The 24,375-nt window shown below is 38.3% G+C and overlaps 2 protein-coding genes across 4 annotated transcripts; one reads left to right on the top strand and one right to left on the bottom strand.

Annotated features, from left to right (window-relative positions):
• Window positions 1–503: 503 nt before the first annotated feature.
• On the bottom strand, window positions 504–13,908 carry LOC124434559 (helicase ARIP4-like). Of its 3 annotated transcripts, none has more exons than XM_046984440.1 (21): window positions 13,790–13,908; window positions 12,686–13,354; window positions 11,794–12,178; window positions 11,397–11,576; window positions 10,695–10,809; window positions 9,970–10,132; window positions 8,926–8,990; window positions 8,636–8,801; window positions 7,916–7,990; window positions 7,045–7,200; window positions 5,925–6,043; window positions 5,242–5,360; window positions 4,755–4,854; window positions 4,431–4,526; window positions 4,226–4,335; window positions 4,012–4,085; window positions 3,118–3,222; window positions 2,781–2,862; window positions 2,420–2,495; window positions 1,766–1,972; window positions 504–1,111 (listed from the first exon to the last, which is right to left on the bottom strand). In XM_046984440.1, the coding sequence occupies exons 1-21, from the start codon at window positions 13,790–13,792 to the stop codon at window positions 742–744; spliced, it is 3,435 nt and encodes a 1,144-aa protein (XP_046840396.1). In that variant the 5' UTR covers window positions 13,793–13,908; the 3' UTR covers window positions 504–741. The 3 variants fall into 3 exon arrangements, with proteins under 3 accessions (XP_046840396.1, XP_046840397.1, XP_046840398.1); XM_046984441.1 differs by having other exon boundaries at window positions 3,118–3,219; XM_046984442.1 differs by lacking the exon at window positions 7,045–7,200.
• An 874-nt stretch (window positions 13,909–14,782) lies between these two features.
• Window positions 14,783–22,370, top strand: LOC124434681 (constitutive coactivator of PPAR-gamma-like protein 1). Its single transcript, XM_046984565.1, has 11 exons — window positions 14,783–15,713; window positions 16,576–16,780; window positions 16,983–17,161; window positions 17,692–17,991; window positions 18,073–18,247; window positions 18,413–18,522; window positions 18,836–19,245; window positions 19,435–19,771; window positions 20,308–20,596; window positions 20,749–20,928; window positions 21,494–22,370. The coding sequence occupies exons 1-11, from the start codon at window positions 14,931–14,933 to the stop codon at window positions 21,970–21,972; spliced, it is 3,447 nt and encodes a 1,148-aa protein (XP_046840521.1). The 5' UTR covers window positions 14,783–14,930; the 3' UTR covers window positions 21,973–22,370.
• Window positions 22,371–24,375: the final 2,005 nt, after the last annotated feature.

Genomic DNA, 24,375 nt, shown 5'->3' with positions numbered 1-24,375 from the left:
AAAACATGAAAATCTATCGCAAGAAATATTTTCCACCGAAAACATCCCACCTATGTTTTGACTGAAGACATCCAAGATCTAAGACATTACAAGTATTTTAACAAGGTGAATTGGATATCACAAAGAGTCGTTAAATGACACAAACTTGTCAAATCAACTGTCTATCGTTGATGTTGTTCTCGTTTGTACAGCCTCCTTGAAGACAAAGACGAAATGATTTGATGTCGCCCAAGAATCAAATTCGCGAAACAAAAAATCTCCATCCGACGAATTCCAGTTAAAGCGTATGCTGGAAAAGTTTCTCTCTGTTTCGGTGTTGGAAGACTTTTTCATTGAGAAGGCTATCCTAAATACTCACCATACAACGAAAGCACCTCAATCAAAGTGTATGATGAAAGCTAGAGCTTCCCCCCTTCATTTCAGTGCCCAGTTACTCTCTTTCATTGAGAAGACTACACCTAAGAGTCTTTTGGACTTGTTGTATGAACACAGTTGTCAATAACTTATCTTTTTGTCTCGTGGATGGATAATATATTTCACAAAATTGTAATATATACATTTCATAAATACATATCTGATTTTGAACCATTGTTCAAGCTGGTTCGAGCGTTTTCTGTTATTCTTCTTTAAGGGAAATACAATTGTTTCCGACATCCTCTGTCTGCTTTTCTACATATTTCAACGAATAACTGCGAATGCATAAATGGCTGAACCCGAAGGAGCTGTATCAACAACAAATCATCACAGCGCATTTGAGAAGTCACGAATTTTCGGTTCTGTTACTGCACTGTTCTGCACTGTGTTGTTCGAACTGATTTTACCCGAATCATGACAAGAACTATTTAAAGTGACGCCAGTTTGACTGCTGTTGATTGGAACCAGTTTAGTGTCGGGAAGGCCTGCGATACTTCTATGATTGGTATCAGCGGACACCACAGGTGCAATGGACACATCACATAACGTTTGAGGTTCGGAAGTCATTACATCCACGCTTCGCGGTCTTGACACGGCCGTCATTGAAGCTCCGTACGTCATTCCAGGATGTCCATATGGTATGGTGTGGTTCAACGGAAAGGGTGACAGCGAGCGAAATTGACCCGAGTGGAAAAACCTTGAGTTGTTCATGAAGACACACAAAGCACATAATTGAGACAAGTTATTCATGTCTTTTGTACTAGCAATATATATAGCTTCAAACGATATTTGAATTTCAAAATTAGGATACTGTTTTTCTGTAAAACGTTTGAAAGCACTTTCCAAACAAGATTTTTAAAAGCCTTGTACTACATTTCCCCATTATTCTGCTTTTGGGCAAATCCTCGTAAGGCAAAATTGGCCGACATGCAAATATAGATTTAGAAGTTGATACACGAGCCAAACGATACTGTATGAAAGCAAATAAAAACAAAAGCAAACACGGTTTTTCATTCAATCTTTCAAAAAAACATGGAAAAGAAAACCAACTCATAATTGTTGTGGATAACCTGAAAATGTAGTCGTTCAAAATGACCGGCAAGGTAAAAATTTGGCCAATCAATGTTTAACCGGTTATTGTCCGTTGAGCTCTGCGGTGTAAATACTGTTGATGATCTGAGATGAAATCTATACAACACGATCAAACCGGCAGGCAGGCTATGCCACTACCCAAACCCCCAACGCACCCAACCAAATTCGAAGGCAGGCTATGCCACTATCTGACCCCCCACCGCGCCCAACCAAACCCGAAGGCAGGCTATGCCACTACCCAAACCCCCACCGTACTCACCTGTTGTTCAAAATAGGAGGAATCGTCATACCCGCGAGATGGCTTATCGATGGTAAGTTGGGACGGAAAAGGTTAGCTGTGGATGGACCATTACCATAGATACCAGACCCCATAGGACGAATAAGAGACGTTGAAGATGTTTCAAGATTTTGTATAGGTTTTACATGACCAACGGGACGATCGACTATCGCTTTATGAGCTTGCTCTCTATACGATGAATGAAATGTCCATTATAAAGAGGTACTGTGATCCAAATCAACTTTGACAAATAGCTCACATCATACTTTCAGGAAAACCTTAGAATAGTATTCCTTAAACATGCATGGTTTCTAAGTTTTATGTCAGTGCTTCGAGGATTGAATGCGCAAAGTAGCGTTTAGCTGACTTCGAATGACTAATTGCGATGAGCTTATACGCCTCCATACAAAAGCAAACATTGCAAAAATATTTAGGAGATTAGTCGTAAAATGTTTTACATATAACCAAGGCACATGTTTATATCTCGGGCAGAGCGAAGACTGTTCTCGTATCAGTTTGTTCGTTAATCACAAGTTGACATGCGCTATATCATTTCAGGATGTAATTTTTTTCTCATTATCTGTCCGCACATAAACTTCTCGATGAAATAAACAACGAACGACAAATTCAACTCACCTGTCTTGAATCGAAGAAGATAAATTACTGCAACGACTATTAGCAAAATCAATAGCTCGCTTTTCACGTTCATATCCTGTATAAATAAATAAAAATCAATCGTTACATTGTACGAGACAATTCTTTTTTCTTAACAGAGAAATGTAACCAGAAATATAGGTATTATTTATTCTTCGGGATCGAAAAAAGAGCCTCACACCGAGATACACTGCCCAATGTATTGAGTTCAAACGGGTAGAAAACAGTGATAGTATCTTCTTTAAGTAAATAAATGGCACATGTTCTTAGGTAAGGCGAGACATCCATTTATACTTCCAAACTTTTCGATAATTGAAAAAATAATCAACAACAAACGACAAACCTTTTTTGGCTTCGCGTTTTTCAGCTTTGGTCAACATATTCCTAGGTTTGTGCGCCGACTGTTTTTTATGTTTGAATGGTATCTGAGAAAACAACGACGGGATAAAAAATACTTGAAACATGTTACTAAAGAAGAAAAGTTAACTGAAATCAACTGGATAAATGAACAGTTCTTCACAAATGATGATTTCCTTGAACAGATGCATTTTTACAAATGAGGGAAACGCGAAGTGAACCGACTTAAAACAGGACTATGAAATTTTGCTAAATGCTAAGCCGTGATGACTTTACGAGTTCCAAACTGTCCTTCAAGGCGACAATATTCAACATTATATTACCTCACATATCCTCTTGGGACAAGTGGCACACAAGTGATTCAATACAAGGTCCGGGTAATGATTTGGTGGAATATCAATAGCTTCGTCTTTGCCATCGCTCTCCTCCTTGGGACAATACAACGTGTTTAAATTAAATACAATTCCACAGTAAATAACTTTGACTGAAAAACATGACATCCCAAAGATGATGGATTTTCCTTTCAAAATAAACATGAAACTGCATTGAAACAAAAGTTGTCAAGGATTTTACTAAATATTTCATCAATCAATTTAAGGATCATTTTGCTCTAAGTTCCAACGTCCGATCTAATCTAATTTACAAACAGGGAAGCTTTGGAACGATATCTATCATCCAATGACTTTCAATTGTACATTCTAGGGCTAAACTGCAAGTCAGCGGTTAGTCAATACCGTAGGATTAGCCTGCACATTAGTGGATTGTTATTACTACACGCTTAACTTGCAGGTTATAGTGGCTGGTCATTCCTGTAAGATTAACTTGTAGGTTAGTGGATGGTCATTAGAATAAGATTAATCTGCAGGTTAGTGGATGATCATTACAGTAAAATTAACTTGCAGGTTAGTGGCTGGTCATTACAGTAAGATTAACCTGCAGGTTAGTGGATGGTCATTATTATAGACTTAACTTGTAGGTTAGTGGATGGTCATTACAGTAAGATTAACCTGCAGGTTAGTGGATGGTCATTATTATAGACTTAACTTGTAGGTTAGTGGATGGTCATTACCATAGGATTAATCTGCAGGTTAGTGGCTGGTCATTACAGTAAAATTAATCTGCAGGTTAGTGGATGGTCATTACTACAAACTTAACTTGTAGGTTAGTGGATGATCATAACTGTTGGCTTAACCTCTAGGGCCGTGCATAGTCATTACCGTATCGCGAAAAAGATTCAACACTTCTTGTTTTGTCAAATTTGCTTCGGGATTCAACTCGTCGATGACACGATCTAAAATATCAAAAATGGGAAACTTAAATTAAGACAAATGAATTGACGAGCAATTAACCAACCAATAGAGGAATTGGCTAATTTATAGTCGCTAATAGATTAACGACCGAAAGAAATAGAGAGGAGTAGGCACTACTTACCGGACATTCCTTCCTTCGTAATCTGACGTTCGTACATGCGTTTCTCAAACGCACCATAACAAACCAAACGATATATAAAGCATTTCTTTGTTTGACCGTATCTATAGACCCTGTTAAATAAAAAGAAATACTGAATAGAAACGAGATACCATGTTTTGTGTTAGTCCATAAAGTTTGTTCAAGGATTCTCTCCATCTGTTAAGACCTGCAAACGGCTTGTGCATCGTGGCAAGGGTTCCAAGACGCATCGAATATGACCACTCTGTTGGCGCCAATTAAATTGACTCCAAGACTACAAGCCCTACAAAACCAAACCAAAAAATGAAGATGAAAACGCTATGTAAAGACATGCTGTTAACACGTTCATTCATTATTGTTTTGTCTTGTCAATAATTTCACAACACGGAAAACGATAAAAAATACCTTTCGTACATGCGTGGGAAAAAAACAAGAAAAATATTGTCGATATTAAATTGATGTCCTGGCCCGGTGGGTCATTTCATAGACGTAAAATGCTGTTTTTTCTAACCTTGTCGACAACAAAAACACGAACACAGAATTGTTGGACGTTGCGTTAAATGCTGTGATCAATTTCTCGCGCTCTTGCGAGGAAGTGCCACCATCCAGTCCTGGGGAAAACAAAATGAAAAATAAAGTTTTGGGGGGAAATGAAAAAACTCTACAACATTGATTTCGCGGTCTCGTTGTATGGAGATATTCGATGAAGATTGATTTCCAAAATGGAAGCAAACAACAGCAGGAAAACAAATTGAAACGGTAAGGATATTGTAAGAGAGAACACGTAACCAAACGGTTCAAGAATCCATGAAAATGTTATCCTATAAATCCTATAATCGTTTTTCAGCTGGCTATCTTGTGAAATAGACAGAGCTTGCCAACTCAAGATTTGTCTTTGCTTAAATATCGATAAAGAATAAGTTGAACAAAAGCGAGCGCGGCAAGAGCACAGATAGGAAAAATGACAACCATGCATAATATATATATTTCAATCTTACTGTAATAGTTCTTATTTCTTTCCCAATGTTCGGATTGAAAAATGAATGGAGATGGCAATGGAGGAACAGCTCGCTTTTTCAAAAAAACTTCAATCATACTCAACGTCGACAAACTTTGACTGAAACAGAACATGTAAGTCATTTTCACTCATTCGATCCTTAGGCATCAACACGACAATGGTAGTGGCAAACTTTTTGGTGTTACAAACAAAAAAACTTCATTAAAATTCTTTTCAATTGGTTAAACCAACATTGGTTGAACTACATTGATCAAGTACTTTCAAAATAATACTCATTGTATCAACTCAGGCATGGACACGTATACGCTTAAACCACATGTTGTCACGTTCGCATATTCAGTGTTCGTAGCTACACACACAGGAAAATACAACAAAAATGTGCTTTTGTCCAGGACCAATCTTACAAAAACCTCAAATTTCTTGAAAAGTAAGCGAAACTGATAATCTACACAAAGCCCTTCTAGGAAACTCTGTGTAGACGAAAAATATTTTTTATAAGAATAATTACAAAAATAATTTTCACGCGTTTTCTTCACAACAATTTCGAAATACATTTGACAAGCGACCATCCAATCAATCGCGAATGGTCATTAAACACACCCAGAATGTTGTTTCAGTAACTTCAGAAAGCTCATGTCGATTTTTTTGAGAGTGAAGTCTCACCTGAAAACGAGTATCTTGTCGCCAAGTTGAACAGATTTCTCGATAATTTCCACGAGAACCACCATTTTTGCACCATTCTGCAACACGCCTGTTTCGTATTCGTCCAGCAGGTTGCACACCTTTAACGATAACAAATGAGCTTTGAAAACTAGTCAATAGTCAATTAAAGTGGCAAACGAAGTTCTAAAACTCATTTCCATGTGACTTTACATGTCTTGTAACACGCCTTGTTACATGTTGTTTTACATGTGTTTTTATACGCTTTTTTACATGTTGTTTTACATGTCTTGTTACATGTTGTTTTACATGTGTTGTTACATGCCTTGTTACATGTTGTTTTACATGGCTTGATACATGGCTTGATACATGCCTTGTTACATGTTGTTTTACATGTATTGTTACATGCCTTGTTACATGTTGTTTTACATGTCTTGTTACATGCCTAGTTACATGTTATTTTACATGTGTTTTCATAAGTCTTTTTACATGTCCTTCTTCATGTTCTATGAAATAAACTGCGAATTCAACTAGGCGAGACATTTGAATTCATGTTTTAGTTGATCCAATATAAACATGGAGCCCCAACGTTTTCATATCAGTATTTTGAATAACAACATAACCGAACAACATCCACGACTAGCCGAAACTCATCATATTGCAAAGTGTTGAAAACCCTAAACAGACTATTGTGCACACGTCTGATATAAAGAGAAATAAAGAACGGCATACAAAAGTTACGATGAGAAGTACAAAGTTTGGTACAATGCTAAAGTAATGAAATTTAAGTAATGTCTTTTACAAGGATTTTCAAGGACGTATTTTCAAAAATCTAAAGACGACAAAGACCTTGAATTGCGTGAAAAACTAGACTTGAATAAGAAAACATTGAAAACATCATCACGATACAATTTCAAATCCACTTTTGAAAAGAAATGCAATGACATGTATACAAAAATTCAATCAAAAAAATTCGAATTCTAGCACTTTCAAACACATCTTTATAAATTCAAATACATATAAGGCATTGAATTTTTAAATTTAAATTGATATTACATATAGCACGAATTTGCTAGAAAACAAGAAAAATGCCTTCGACAATACATCTTACACATGAACATACCCAGTCACTTGGACCAGCAACGACTTTTGTATCAACGGGAGAAAGACTGACATCTGACGAGCAGCTAACAGCCTGGACTCGAGTCTCGGTCTTGGGCGATTGTTTCGCCTTTTTGTTCATGTTAACACCAATGTCGAGATCAGGATCACACGCAGTCTATGTAAACATATTGGTCAGCGGTAGTAAAAAGGTAAGCTTTATTGTCACGTCACGCGAACCTTCCTGAACTCCTTCGTTAGTGGGTTTTCTATGTATTTCATATGAGTCAGGAATCAGTGAATAATGAAAGGGTATATGTGTAATACATGCAGCAGATTACCCTTCGTAGTCACAAGTTATCACCTGCAAATCTTTCCCTCCGCCCGCCCCCGTTACACCGTTTCTGAACAGTCGTCTCGGCTTCGCTCAAAGTTTAAAAATACACTTATCGCAAAAAAAACGCAACTGGTCTTTCGTCAAGTTTCGGTAATTCAATGTAAAATATATAATTGGAAGAAGTCCGCATTTATACTGGAGGGTATTTAGGGGCTGTTCACACAACCCCGGTAACCGGGATTCAGCGATGCGTGAAATAATTTTGAGTCATTGAAAGGAGTAAAAATGTTAAGCGCAAAACTTACAACCTTCTCTTCAGCGTCATAAGTCATTTTAGTTGTAATTTTGAAATGAGGCTAAATTATTCGTTTTCATTTTAAAGGTTTTGTGAATTCGCAAAGTCAGAGCACAGAGAAATTGCTCGAATAAGTTTTTTGTTGTGAAATATTTAATCTTTTCCATTAGCCAAAATGATTCGACACTTCGCCGAATTCCCGGCTACCGGGCTCATGCGAACAGCCCCTTAGAATAGAAGAGTTTATTTCGTCATACTGACCATTGACGAGTCGTTTGTGTTCGCTTCTTTTTTACTTTCGAGATGATTGTGAAGAATATCTGGATGATTCCAAATCTGTAACAAATGACAATGTATCAAATATGAGAAAAATAGAACATCAGAGCTCAGAAAATTGACTTACTACTTAGGAAATAGTATGAAATTGGATAGCGTGTAACAAGCGAAAAGCAATGTCTTCCCCCCTATTTTGTACATCATAAAAAAAGGGGGGAGTGAGAAGCAGTGTGACTATTTACGTATATGCAGGTTTTTACCACATCTGGTAGAACGAGCTTAAACACCCCCCCTGTTCCGAATTTTGCAATTATATAAAGCTGGTGAGAGAGTGCAAGCTCATCAGACCAGATCAAGTGGAAAAATTTGCAATTGTGGCTACAGTGGTGAGCCACGCAGGAAATATGAACCAGTTCCATCGAATTTTGTTGCACGTGCCATCTTGAAATTCACCCGAACTTCGGGAAGTATTCATATTATCATACCACATTCTTTGCCGTGAATGATAAACATTTCAAATCATAATTGTCTAAAGTTAATCGAACTTCGGTCAGCACCAATATGAGAACAAAGATTAACATTAAACACTGATGATCGATTAAGATTTAAATTAACATCAATGGCGCGATGAAGATTTAGCCAAAAAACAACATAAACCATTCGTAGAAACATCAAGAATCTCGACCACAGCTCAATAAGTCGTACCTTTATCGACATGCTGAAAGCTCTGATTGGATTGATGAAGCCAAGATAGTTTTTCACGGATGAAACAAAAGCCTTGTACAACGATGTTTGAATCGAAGTCATCCTGATTGGTATCACATATTCATCTTTTTCTGGTAAAGTTTTTGTCAACACGGCCTCGCTGCGCCTGGAAAAATGCAGAAAAACAACGAAATCCATCAAGATGCGTAAAAGCAAGACAGTCGAATTTTACGGTGAAACATTGCAAAAAATATCGCGAGAAAGTTCTACTTTAAAAACTTAGCTCGCACCTTTGAACAAAGCCTTCCAGTAAGCTGTGCAGCACGTGCGCCCTAAAGCGCATCAACTTGATATCCTACAAAATATGGCAGAAACTGAGCAACGTGAAATGAAGAAGACCTATAATCAGTCTCTGTAGAAGCAGGGCTGTGTCGGGGGAGGGGGGAGGGCGCGTATTCACTAAATAAAGGACAATGACCGGCCAAAAACCGATGCAGGATAACATCTTTTCACGTTCTTTGACGCAATTTATGCATGACTTGGACGACTTGAACCAGGGAGTACCGTTCCAAGCAAGTTTGCATATGTAGATGGTCAAGATCTGAAGGATTACCGATACAGACTGTCGGTGCTGGTGTTGACTGACGTTTCGACAACCTTAGCAGTTGCCATCTTTAGACTCAAGCGAAGACTACGAGTGCAAGTTACTCCTCACTAACTTTGAATAAGACTGCCGTCAGATTTTTTAAATGTCAGTCAACACCAACAGCAACGGTCCATTTTTTAGGACTCCACTAACCTGGACGGTCTACATCTACAAACATGAAATTTAAGCTGGAGCTAATTCGGCATGTCATGATAAATGAACATCAAACATCAGCCCTCAAATTATCTACCTTAGTACAGTCCTGGGGCCGGTTGCACGAAGCCTGGATAGCGTTATCCGTTGGATAGCAAAAATTTTTAAACTTGTAAAAAAGGTGTTTATATTTTTCTTACGACGATGAAATTTCGTAATCGTTGAAACAATGTTTATTTCAGTGATTGTTCAGTTCGAATCTTATACTTTTTGCTTTTTAAACGATTTTATAAAAGTTAAAAAAAACTTGCTACGCAATGGATAACGCCATCCTAGCTTCGTGCAACCGGCCCCTGTCTATAAGATAATATAAATTCAGCAAACGTGATGTTCCGTCTAAGACAACGTGAAAAATGGCGGCGACTCATCCCAACATGGGCACACTACCTAACTATATTACATGTGAACCTCTCACAATCGCGAAACGTGTTCCGCCGCCTACACGGGGACAGAAACATCGATCTTCGCTACTTACAGATGCCGTACTATCAACACATTGTCCGTTGATGATTGGTCTCTCGAACATGTTCGAGAATTCATGTTTTGTTCCAAGAAAATTTGGCCGCACGAAATCAACCATGCACCAGTACTCCATCAAGTTGTTCTGTAACGGATAACCGGTCAACACAACGCGACGTCTAATATGAGATGAAATTGATTTAAGAAATTAGTACGGCTTTTGACTGGAAACAAAATCTAGAATCGAAAGGGTTTATTACGTAGCTATAAAGCAGAGACGACAGGATTGTGGATTTTGATTCAATAGACGAAAACACTCAAAACAGCAAAATCAATTAATCACGGACAAAAAGCTACGTTGTATTAAAACAAAATAGCAATCTTTACAACGAACATAAAAAATCAACGCATGCGCACTCCCTTTACATTCCAGTTAAATATACGCAAAGTAACAGAAGCGTAGTATGAGCTCGATTGCATTCCCTCCCCCAAGGGTCATATACGCAATATTTTTACTAGATCTGGTCTGATGAGCTTCGACTATGTTGCAAAGTTCAAAAGAAGGGAGAGTGTTTAAGCCAATCAGAGCGAATCTGGTAAAAAATTCGCATAGATGGTAACATTGTCCCTCTTTTGGAAGTTACCAAACGTCATACTCGGAAAAGCTCTCCCGTACAAATTTGACGAAATGAGATGGGCCAATTACAAAGTTCAGTACGGTAGTTTTGAAAGTTCTCATACCTAGTGTGGACCTTCTTTAACGCCTGCGAGGTGTTGGCTTGACTGTTCTTTATTCGATGTCCTTCGTCGCAAACGATTAAATCCGGCCCAGGTTTGCACAACGATGATTGAATTTCTAAAACAATGGATAGAGTGACTACCACCACCAAAAACAACAACAACTACTCGCCATAAAGTGAATGGTTTCAACCCGCGAGTATTGTTACATGTTTGTAGATGTAGATCGTCAATGTTGGTAGAGTCCTGATAAGGACTGTTGTTATAATCATTATTTTTTAAATTATACAAAGCCGGTGGCTCTTCAGAGCACCTGTTTTTCAAGAGGGCTTTTGGTTAAAAATTTAAGAAATTTCATCACATTACAATAAATTGTTATATGCTATATTATGAATGCATGCAGGTTAAAAATATTACATGCATTAAGAAGCAAAATTATTACATATAATAACCTATATATTATTACATAAAATAGTCAGTGTTGATCTTGACTTCTTGCTACAACATCAAGAACACAACATAACTCAATGCTTTGACAGAAAAACGACTCATTGCTTTGTATACTATAACAAGAAAACACCCCAACGCTTTGAAAAAAAAGATAGCTTAGACAAGAACAAAAGATAGCTTAACAAGATAGCTTAGACAAAAAAAAGATAGCTTAAGAAGATAGCTTACAGCTGTGAAAAAAAGTACGCTACGTACCAAGCAGTAAATCCATGTTCCGTTCCTCTTCTTCCAGATCGATAACTTCGGTCACGTTCGTTTTTCTTCGCTTGCTCGCCGTCAATTTGGTATTGTTCACCATGGATGGAGTATACATGGCAAGAATTCGATACATTTCATAACCCATGATCAAAACACCACCTTCGTTCGACCATTTTCCTGAAAAAAGCATTCACCTTAAAACACCAGCGAAGATTTTTGTTGGAGTCATAAAAACCAAGTTTGATTTGCAACGTATCAGTGATAAATTTTCCAATTCGGTCAAATCGTCCTCTTGTTGTGACGGTTGTGAAGTGGGCTTTTTTACTGGAAGGGAAACTTTAAGAAACCCTTCGTTCTGATTCGCTGACGCAAAAATTTCACTATAAAAACTCACCAATCAAATTGGACCGAGCAACGGTTGTTTTCATGTTTTCACTCAACACGAACACTTGAAACGTTCTTCCGGAATTTTCATCATCGGAGTCTTCGGGTTCCTTCTCATCCTCTGGCATCTTCGACTTTTCTCTTTGCGTCTTGGACGACGTTTCCGGAAGCCACTTATTGAACTCGCTGTTCCAGTTTTGTAGCGTGTTCATCGGCACGATGCAAAGCACCTTCTTCGCTTCGGTGTATCGCAGGAATATGTCGATAAAACAGACAAGTTGTAGCGTTTTGCCGAGGCCCATCGAGTGCGCGAGAATACAACCAAATCCGGGACTCACTTGGAAACGCGACAAGGATTCGACCAAATTATCATACAAGAAACGAATTCCGCCAATCTAGAGAAGAGGATTAACAGTTCGAATCAAGCAAATCTGCAACCATGAGATACCAACCCCTTACAAAAATTATTAGCTGTCGCTTTTGGGAAGTAAAATGACATTTAGCTACACCACCACACCCAAGTGCTGTGAGATAGCTGCCTTTCTCACTATCAAATTGACCATGCATTGAAAAGGCATTTGAAAACTAGCATACTTTATGTACCCTAAATTAATAGGAGTTCACCCTTTATGCATTTTGCTCAATTACAAATGAGTGACATCATGTCTGGTTTTGTTGTCAGAAAAACAAATACAGTAGATACGTATCTTAAGAAAAACCCAGGCAAATCTCCGATCTAAAGACCGATGCAAGTATGACTAATGAGTGCAACAAATTTATGGTCCCTCTGGCACAAAGATTAAATTATTTTCATTTTAAACCTGAACCATAGTTGGCTGCCCAAGGTGATACTATTGTACTGAAGTAAAATGATTTCGCAAACCTTGATGACTTTGCTATACCTGGTGTGGTTTAACTAGGATGGAGAGGTGCATTGGTAAAAAGATATCTGGTTCGCTCGGAGGATGATTCACATTCACCAACACGTGACCATTGCCGTCAGGCTGGTTCACCTCATCATTGGTATGACAACCACTATTCTCGGGTTCGGGATTGTTCTCATCCTCCTCTAATTCCGACTCCGAGTCGGAAATCACAACACAATCAGACAAATGGTTAGAACCCTCGGTAAAACTGCAGTCGTCATCACTGTCATTGATTAGAATTACATTATTTGGCTCATTACTAGACATATCCACATGAGCTGGTGTTGCTAACCCATTAATGCCTGAGCCAGATGGCTGGTTGCTAAGGGAAGATGGTGGTGGCGAGGATTGAGAAGTAGGTACCAAATTCAAGCTCTTTTGCAGCTCTAAACGACGTAGTCTCTCCTGTTCTTCCTTTTGAGCACTCAATGTTTCTGCGTCTAACTGTTCTTCGCTCAAAATCTTTCTTATACGTCTCCTTCCCCCTTCTGTTCGCTTGCGTTTTGATGTACGATTCTTCTCACTTTTCCCATTGCATTGTGGCAGCAAGTCCTGACCATGGCTGGTTTCTTGTAAAGCCTTGTCTGTATCCACATCAACATCACTGTCGCTACCACTACGATAGTCTGCTTCCACGAATTCCATCTAACAAAACAAAACTTATTTAGTTGATCATCGGAATTTAGAGCAACGGAAAGTAATTTTGCGTTGCAAAAATAACTACTCGGCATAAATCAAGAGACAAAGCCTTCGTTGATTTTGACACACGGCTAAATTGCTACTTGTCGAGTCATTCGTTTATCACGTGCGACAGAAGCAAACGCTAGTTAAGGTTTGTATGTTGTACACGTGTGAACGCAAGATAAATTTATTTTACAAAAGAATTTATTTTTGTAGTTTAAATTAACAGAGATTTAAAACACGATTTCTTGAGATTTTTGACAAAGACAATATCTAAGTGCTAAACATTTTACCCTAGTAATGTTGTTGTTGTGTTTAACCAGAAAACTACGTACATTTCAACAATATCAGTATCTTCAAGCAATAATGGCAGACATGATTCTCTATTAAAATACTTACCATTCTGTTTCGCGTACAATGACTTATAACAACAGATTATTCTTCGAAGAAATAAGAGAAATAGCCATAGGGAAATAGCCAGACAATGTTGATATTTCCATAAAAACAAACAGACAGACATCCATCCATCAAAAGAAGGCGAAATTAGAAACTGTTTCCTAAGGATGCTTTCCGACCATTTCCGACTGCAATAATTTAATCCTGTGTGTTTGTTTAAGCTCACGTGAAACATGACGTTTGTAAAAAAGCCATGAATTCAGCAATCAAAACTCCAAAAACTTTTTTTTCCGTTAAGCTCAGTAGTTTATAGAGATACAATAAAGTCTCAAGCTGTTTTAGTCTTACACGTAAACTTCTCTCAAACAGGCGGATGGAGTATACACCGAGGTCTTTTAATATAATTTATGCAAAAAGATGAGCATACTAATTACACAATACACATTTTCGAGCTTATTTTCAGAGATAAAAGGGCAATTTCCAATCTGCTAATTGTGTTTCATTAAATCGTGCCAACAAATCACCCAGTCAATATGCCACTATTCTTACACACATGTTCTTGTATAAAGTAAATGGTTTGAGCCCGGGAGTATCGTTATAGGTTTATAGATGTAGATCGTCAAGGTTGGACTGTTTTTGACAGATAAAAAATACGGCTAACCTGACGTTTGCTCCTCATTAGGCTCTGAAGATGACTACTGCTAAGGTTGTCGAAACGTCAGTCAACAACAACAAAAACAGTCCTTTTCAGGACTATACCAACCTGGACGATCTACATCTACAAACATGTTCTTGTATGTTGTCTTCATCAGGCAAACGTTTAAATGCCTTACAATCTTGAATTATTAAAGGTATAAAGAAAAGTTATGATAGTATTGTAATAAAATACGTCAGATTGTTTTCCTCGTATAAATTTTCTTTGTCTTTTCGTTTGAAAATAATTATATAACCCACGCGCGGGCATGCAGCCTTCCAGATGAACAAAGAATAAGATTTCAACATGGCGCTCAGGTCGCGGTGAAATTTTACACGTGGTTTTAAAAACGTCTTTGTGTGAATTGCGCCGTGATTTTTACTAGGATTCTCGCGAAGAGAATGTAGTGCTTATTCGATTTTCGTTTGCCGTCGGAAATCGTTCGCCAAAATGGGTATCCAAGGCCTACAATCGTTCGTTGAAACACAATGTTCCGGCGAGTCGATGGAGACCGTAGACTTTAAAGAACTCGCTCAAAACAGCAGTAAAATGTCGAGTGCTCCTTCTGTTCTTATCGTCGATGTTATGAGCTGTTTGAAGCATTTCTATGCGGCCAACATGGACTGGGTGTGTGGCGGACAATGGAACGAAGTGCTGAGGAATGTCGAGGTTTTTGTGAAAGCATTTCGTCAATACAATATCGAGCCCGTTGTATTCTTTGATGGCGAACAAGAGTCAACTAAAATGCAAAGTTGGATACAAGAGGAGGAAGAGGGCCGTCAGGTGGTTCGTCAGATTCTATCCCATGTTCGTAATACGTCGACATTTCCACCAAAACGACACTTTTTTGCACCGAAAAGCTTACCCACGTGCCTTCGTCTGGCTTTTCGTTGCCGAGATGTGGTTGTCTGCACCACGATAGGGGATGTGCATAAGGCGATCGTGAACTATTGCAAGAAGTACTTGTGTGTGGGCATACTGGGGCATCATTCTGATTTTCTGTTGCTAAATGCCTCTTCCTATTATTCCTCGTCGCATTTAAAAATCGTGAAGAAAACTGGTGTAAACACCGTGAAGTTCAACACTAATGTCATATTCGACGAGCTTGAGCTGGATCGCACACGGTTGGCGCTGTTTTCAACACTTCTCGGTAACTCTTATCTACCTGAGGAATGGCTTGCACAATTTCACTGGTCCTTGCTTGGCCCCGATCATCCACTGGCTAAATTACAGGTACATTATTAAATTGGTTTTGTTTGCATTTGAAATGAGATCGTGATCGTTGACCTGTATTGTTGTGATTGTGCTCTTTATTTTGACAATCGATATTGTGACTTTCAACGTGAATTCTTTGTAAACTGTTTGCAGAAAATTACATTGGCAAGTACTTTTTCTGCCAACAGAATTGCAATTGATCTTTTCATACAGATTTCACAGCCGTCAGAAGTTGCTCTTTTTTGTACTTTCTGTGCAAACCTTTTTAGCTGCCATGTTTACTTATCAATTTGACATCATAATGACCAGTACACATTCTCAACATGGCAATTACTTTTAGCTTTGTGACATCTCTTTATACTGTCAGATTGAGCAAAAAGTTTGCCCTCAACGATGACTTTTGGAGTTGACATTTTATAACTTTCATGCAATTTATAATTGTCTAAAGAATAGTTTCTCCGAAATGCTGTGCATGCTTGTGTTTGATTTTGGTGTTGAACTTCCGATTTTTGAAACAGAGTTTAGGGATTGTTTTCTTACAAACCAAATGTGAAATAACATCTTTCTTTAACTTAACCCTTGTTATTTCTTCTTCATTTCTTGGTCTATTATGCTTTGGCATTGATAAACGATATCTCGTAATAGAAGGAGACATTTTATTTTCACCTCGAATGCTACCATTTTTGGGTGCTCCAAAAATGATTCTCTACATGGCTGGCTATGAGCGTAGAGTATTACTGTGAGACTAATTATTAAAAAATACATCAATGTACTTGTAAACTTCTCAATATTCATTAAGCTAACAAAAAATGGTGTGAGAAATTCATATCATAAGCACTTCAACCTGTCTGAAGAAACTGCTATTATCATGACTTTACAGGCGCAAGTTGGTAAGCAGTTTATATTACCTCCATATGATGTGGTTGTCCGAAGTGTGGCTAAGTACGTGAGAGACTTGGTAGATCCCTGCGATTTAGACCTGATCATGAAGCAAGTTTTCAATTCTGAGGAGCCTACTGTTGCAGACCTTCATACACGTCTTCAAAAATCCATTCAACATTATTCGAAGCTTGAATCAGATGAAGGTAAACCTAATAGTACAACTTCATAATGTATTAGCTTTTCCAGCGTTATATGTGAATAGAAACATATCGTCAAAATATTGAATAAAGGGCCACTAAAGCATATTCACATAATATGTATGCTCTTGATAGATTTGGGTATGAGACGCAAGCACCATTTGCTCAGGATATTATCTTTGATTAACCATTGTTCATTTGCTCATAGCTCTACAAAATGATGAAATAGATACAGATAGACTTTACCCAGTTGCACCAAATGTTGCTCGGTCAGACATTATGTTGTCACAAAGCAATGGAACCAGCGAGTCCAACTATCAGAAGCGTTGGCAGCACTGGCAACAACATCAGTACATGTCAGGTGATTTGTTAAAGGCATCAAATAAGGTTTGTTGGAGTAAGAATAATGCATAAAATGAAATATATTCATACATTAATTTATATTTTTACATTATCAAATCATTTGCATAACTTACCTAGTAATGATTTCCAGTTCAAGTTTACTCTTCACATGCCAAAATGGTTCATGTGTGGGTGTACTTCAACATGAATGGTTCTTTCCCAATCTCAAGTATTTCTCATTGTAAATGTTATCAAATTCTGTAATTTTCTTCCTTTTGGTTTTCACATAATCATTAAATTTCTCAATCATTGCTGAAACATTCAAAGAGGATGAAAGAAGCAACAAAGATTGTTGAAACTATTAAATGAAAACCAAGCTTTAGTCTTTGCATTTGAACAGACAACTAGGCTTTAGACTTTGCCTTTCAACAGAAAACTATGCTTGAAGTCTTGTCAGTTATGACATTACTAGTCAACTATGATAACAGGCAATATAAAATTGATCCTTTTTGACCATCAACCTTGATGTTTAATTCATACTAATTTCAATCATGACCCGAACCTTGTTTCTTCAGATATCCAATGGCATTTCACCATCAAGCTCCGAACCAGATGTTGAAAAGCTAGTGGCCGATGTTCAGCAATTGCAGCTGAAAGAACTGGATTTGAAGGAAACAGAGGAAACAGATAATGTTTTAAGTCCCACTCAAACCTTTTCTGCACCTGGAACACCTAGCACTCCCACCGAGGTTACCCTTCCAGCAACCAACGCTAGCACTCCAGAAACTCCTAAAGCCTTTGATGCCGCTTCTAGTCCCATTGTATTCCCCACCTCTTCCGATACGTCCATACCATCAGTGGCGATGAACACAACTGTAATTATTTGTTCTTTTGATTGATCATGTCTGTAATAGTTTTCTCATACTTCAAGCTTATCGTGAACCTCGATCATACAGGTAGATGTGGAGCCAACAGGAGAGGATGATGACTCTGGCTTTCGAAGTAACGATGTTCATGAAGATGATGATAGTCAATCACAATCACTTTCTGATTATTCTGAGTCCGCAAGACCTATATCAGCAGCAGCCAAGATACCCCCCATCGCAAAAAGGCAAACGTCGCCCAATAATGGTTTGTATTTGCTTTTATTATCATCGAAATGCCAGCTCTCAAACTACATCTTCCTTTATCCGTCTATAGTTTTCACTGAGACAAATAAGTTTCCATAGCAACACAGCAAATGGGTCAGGCACCCCCCCCCTTTTTCGTCGTCACAAGTGTTATTGTAATTTTTAGATAAAAGCGAGAAATCAATGTCCGCCTTTTACGCTTTCATATCACCGGAAGTTCTTGCAACTGCGAAAAAACGTCACCAGGCTGGTCAAATGATGGACATGGTTTATCAGGTATAGTATATTTTGTATGTTTATAATTTCTTGGGAATACGAGACTTTATAACCTTAGAACTATTTTCAGTTCAATTCTTGCAGCTATGTTGCCCCGGGCATTTACTTGTCTAAAATTGGTACATAGTTGTTGGTGGAGCTGTTATACGCTACTCACTGTTCATCTACAAAATAGATTTTGAAAATAATTGTCTTCTGACTTCCCAGCTCACATACAGTATTCCATTTATCAGTTTCTCAATGGCGTTGGAAGTTTCTGTAGGCTGTGAGTTATCTGTTGGCTACCAAATACTATCATCATTTTTTTACCAAGGTTCTCTGCAAAGGTGAGATAAAAATTGGGACTGCTTTAGAAGACGAGAACACGAAAGGTCGCCTTCCTACACCTCTACTCTACCGAGGTATACGTCAGCGCGTATACGGAATATTATTGGACAAAAAGTTGTACGATTCCGCTGGAGCTGAGCAACCGCGCACTCCACCTCCCTCGATTCGAGAGTGGTGCATTTACGGTACGAAAAAACTAGAAAAGCCAGAGATGGTCGAACCGATTAGTCTTAAATGGGACGTACCGGCGTGCAAGCAACTGTGGCTTGGTACCGAGTCAAGCGATAACACGAATCGACTCAAAGCTTTCTTATCGTGTATGCTGTGTGACTCGTCAAGTATGACGAAAACGACCATGGTACCACAAAGATGTGTTATACTGTGTTGTATTTTAAGGTAGTTGGAAGAAATTTTGTGTTGTCAAAATACATAAAATCCTTGAATTCAGTCGTAAATTCTTCCGATTCTGCTCCATACGCGAATTTTGTCCACGTGTGCTTCGTGTATAACGTCTCCAGTGTAATTTCCAATTCAATAATGTTTGATGACTTTATGAATTATATCTTGGTTTTTTTATGCTTTCAGATATCTCATTCAGAAGCAGGGCAGTCAGTCCATCCTGTTTGCCGAGGAGTTAGAGGCGTTTTTAGCGCAAGCTCTATCTCCGCAACTCACTACCGAGTGTAATGTTACGAACCTTAGTCAAATCAAAGTGAGCAAGTTGGATGTGCGCGGTGTCACTTTGGCCACCATCTTCATGCGCGGCGTTGAAGCGGCCATCTTTGCTAACGATGCGTGTGGTTCACCAATTCCCTGGGATCTAGTTTGCCCATGGAACTATTTCGACGGTAAACTGTTTCAGAGTAAACTGAATGTGGCCACCAGCGAGACGGCAACTCTTCTAGATCTTTGTGATGGCAATGTAAGTGCTGGAAAATATCTTCTGCCTGATTTTCTCTTGTCCAGCAAAACAAGATTTTTTCTTGAAAAAAATGCGCTTGTATTATCGTCTCTTGTTTCACATGCTAACCCTCATCTCTCAAAAATACAAGGATAGGTATAATTGGCGAATGAAAATAAGTGTATTGTCGTTTTTCAATTGAAAGTTCTGTACGTCCCCCAACTTGTTTGACACGTAACTTATAGACTTTCTCCCTTTCAACGGTTTGATGTTGAAATATAAACCAGTGCCAGTCTTAACCCGCGTTTTTAATTTACATAAGTAGGACTGTATTGTACGGCAGTGACATATGGGTACATGTTCTGTGAAATATATTTTTCAATCACTTGTGATCACATTTTATCATCAACTTTCCTAGCTTTTACAGTTGAATGGCTAAGCTTATAGAAAACACTTGCTGAGAATGGGGAAATATTGAACTCTAGCTTCGCGCCATATGGCATTCTAGTTTTCTAAAGACTATGAAAATAAATGATTTTGAATGATTCATTCTGCAGCACTCTCGCATGGAAAAACTGGAGCGTATGAAATGGTGTATAATGGAAGGACTGGGACAAGAATTTGTGTTGAATCGTCTACCTTTGAACAGGAATGCGTCAACAATGAGTCTTTTACCTTCGCCATTCTTCGGTAATGTTCCGCCTCACCTCCGAAGCGCGCCGCCTCTGCCGTATAGCAACACCATGAACAATCACAACAGGTTGCGCGGTCGAGGAAGCAAGAGACCCGTGTCCGGATTGGGGGGGACGCTACAGGTTGCAGGGGTACCGGTAGCGAAGTTTCAAGGTGGGTCCCGTGTCTGTTAGATACAAATACAGATTTTTATGTTCATTTATCGCCGAGGATTGTTCTCATTGTATGGTGTTCATTCTTAAAAACAGACACCGTCATGTGTAGTTTCATTACATGTGTAACATATTGAATACTTTTGTTGCCAGGTAACCGAGCTGGTCGCGGTTACAATCCTAATCAACAAGTAGTTGTTGGTGGTAGATCAAGTGTGGATATTGGGGAATATAAATCTAGTCTTCGCGGTCGAGGGTCTCGTCATACCCCTCAAGGCCGCGGTGTTTCCTGGGCACCAGACACAGTCGACAAAGATTTCGATCGCACAGCAGGTAAAACGAAGCTTCTCAAATTTCACCGAATTTCGCTAGCTTAATATCTTAATACATTTAACATACAAGAACTCCAATGTCCTTAATGAAGTTTTGAAAAGTCGAAGCGTCCTTTAATTCGAAAAGCATTCGCAAGATCTTGATAACCCTGTATGTTGATAATTGAGTTCAAATCTCGTCCAGGTCACAAGTTTTTCATGTGCATATAAAAACCGTGTTAGGATTTATATTATGTATGTTGATAAGGTCCTAGTAAATCCTAGAGTTCTTGTATGTTTTTTTAGTGAGACATGTGTATCTATATTAATGATGTGATTTTATGATGTAGCTATTGTCTCGAAAGTTTTGGAATTTTATGGTCAATTTGCCGTAAGAACACTCAAGAAAGCATCTATACACGAATTCGTGAATTTGTGTGTTTAGTAGTTCTCTTGTTTGTCCATGCACGTGATATCTACAACCCATTGCCATTGGCTAAAACTGGAAAATCTTTTCTCGTCATCACCCATGTATAATTTGATCAAATAACCGTTGGTCACGTAAATTGTTTTCATTGCGTTCGTAGGTTATCGACCGTTGACTGCAAACCATTCGCCAAACATGAATCTTCCGAACGAATTTATTGATCACGCTGGAAATTTCTCCCCAAAACCGCAACGAAGAAAGAAACGTGGACAGGTGGTGGATGCAGCTCTCACGCACGCCGGAGAAATGAATCCGCCTCCTCTAATGGCGCCACGTGTGTCGATGCCGGATGCCGCTCACATGTTTGCAAAATTACCTGCGCATTTTGGAACCATGAATCCAGCACACGGACGAGGAATGATGATGGAACCACCTCCGGGTAACATGGGCTCACCGAACCTCAACCATCGGAAAATACCCATGGTAAACACGGCTCCCATGATGGGGGTGAATCCCCCGCTACCGAAATACAACATGATGCCGGGTTTAGGCCTCGCAAATCCAGCAATTCACGATAAAGCAATGATGGGACGCGGATGGTGGTGGGAACAGATGAAACAATCGCCTCATCATACGTAACTACGCGAAAAATGTTGTGTTCACGTTAGAATATCTGGTGTGCACGTGGGAAATGCGTGCTATGGGCATCGAGAGTTCATGCGTAACGCGTAAAATGTCCAGATGTTTGAATTTTATTTTCTTCTCGTGTGGAGCACATGAGTTACCCTGCTGCTTACATGGCAGATGCTTCGGGCCCACATGAAAATTTATTGTTTTCTACGTGTATTTTAGCGTTCTTATATAATATTTTAGGCGATGGGATGTCCTGGCATGCAGCTCTGTTTTACTGTGGATGTTGAGTTTTATAGAGAAAATTTTGGTGATGTATTGATTGTAAGTCTTCATGTGGCCAAATTATTATGTTTTGTAGTTTTATGATTTATTAATACTGTGAAATAAATTGTTGTTTATCCAAACATTTAGTTTGTTGATTTGATTTAAAACCAAGTTTCCTCATGATGACGATTAACTTTATTTCGTACTCATTAGCTTTTTCAGCAAATGCTGTTTTCCAAATGGTTTGTGTTGACTATTTGGAATTAAAAATATACAAGTTACAAATTGAATTTCTAACTACCTTAATTAATCAAACAAATAATCAAAACTTACAAATTTGATACTAATTACAAATTAGATAAAGGTGGATGAAAAAACCTTAGCCAAAGAAACTGTAGGATGTTGAAGTTCGTATTCCCTGAGGTATCTGGTTCGAAAGTTCAGATCTGCTGTATTCCAAACATTTTTTTGGAATTCAGATTATTTTAACATGAAGTTTTGTTGTGAAACTTCTTGGACTTTATTTGTGAATGACATTCACATATTGCAAAACTTTGCAGAGTCTTTATTTGGTCAGCGTTCCTAGCGAAATAGGTAGTATCTATACTTGGCTGTGGTCGAAAACTGACATATTGATTAGAGATGGAATTACATGTCAATTACGCGTAATTGTAGAAATTAGAACACGAAACTAATAACCCTATGATCGTAGATGGGAAAGTGTTGCGACAGTGTCGTGATGTTGGCATAGTGTGAGATGATACACTCCTTACTTGTTCAACATCTTATGGAAACAAGGCCGTCCATAGAACGCTTACTGGGCGGTGTGCTTATCCATTTGAAAGAAAACAGTCTGGCATAAGGGACATAAATGGGTATATAAATATAAACACCCCAGATCTTTCATAAACGCACAGGTCAGTGCTGTATCCAACCCGACAAATGGGGAAGAATACTCATCTTTTATGAATGTTTTATGCAGTGCGGTGTTTGAAATTAAATGAAGCAGGAAGGATCTAGGATTTTTCAAACATCAGTCATAAAACGTCGGAGGCGCTCCGCACCTGGGGGGCTCTGAGGCATTCTCCCCTGAGAAATTTTGAAATTCAGAGCCTTAAAAATGCCATTTTCAGCGTCTTAGAGCATTACAAAATGTATTTTGTGGGCATCGTTTTTGCGTAAAAACAACACATTTTGCTTACGTTTTTTTCAAAAAAAAATGAAGTGAACAATACTTGAATGTTTTGCCAAATATTTCGGCTCATTATCATGCCAAATATATGGCTCATTAGCATGTCTAGGAACGTAAAATTTATTTTATAATAATGCTATTCAAAAACAGATATAGTCTTTAAAAATTTCTACCAAGTTGTCAGGCATAGACCCCCCTAGAGACCCCCATTCAAACCTCAAACCTCTATGTAATGATTTAAGTTAGAAATTTGGCACTACAAGTGACAGTTCATAGATATAGAAAAGCTCAGACTTCAAACCATGCAAGTTTATTGTAACTCTTTACCCATCTCCACATCAGTGCCAGCAAATTCACCTTTTGAGAAAAAACTCAAAATTTTTTTCTGCCAAAGATTAAGCAAAAATTATCAGAGTGAAAGTTTGCAGTTAAGGACAGCTTAATGCCATAAATGTTTATTAGGCATTTCACTTGACTATTATCTTCTGCAAGGTGTGCTATATAGCAATCACTAGTAGCATTGTATTATCAAATACAAACAGAATGTAACCAACATATCTTTAATTATATAATTACATGAATGTTAAAATTGGTTCATGTGTCATGCGTACTGGTTATGATAAATATCTTTTCATATGATCAAAGCTCGTTTAAATGTAAATCTGAAATAATTTAGTTTAGAAATTATAATGATCATCAGAAAAATTAAATAGTGATCATGAAAAATACTTTGCTGTTTTGCCAAATTTCAAGGGTTCGATTCCCGTTGAGTCACCTGATTTTTTCAGGTTTATGAGACAATTGCTTAAATTGTCTAACAAAGTGCGAAGATCATAACTTCGTTTAATTAATACTCATCTTTGTCATGTCACAAACGCATATGTGTAACGGTATTGTTGTGAAACAACATCAACTGTCGTAATTGACCTATTCGAGTAAACGCCGGTGCTTGG

The sequence above is a fragment of the Xenia sp. Carnegie-2017 genome, unplaced genomic scaffold (assembly GCF_021976095.1).
Source record: "Xenia sp. Carnegie-2017 unplaced genomic scaffold, XeniaSp_v1 HiC_scaffold_14, whole genome shotgun sequence".
NCBI lineage: Eukaryota > Metazoa > Cnidaria > Anthozoa > Malacalcyonacea > Xeniidae > Xenia > Xenia sp. Carnegie-2017.
Note: the sequence above shows the minus strand (reverse complement) of the source record. Positions and strands in the feature narration are given on the sequence as shown.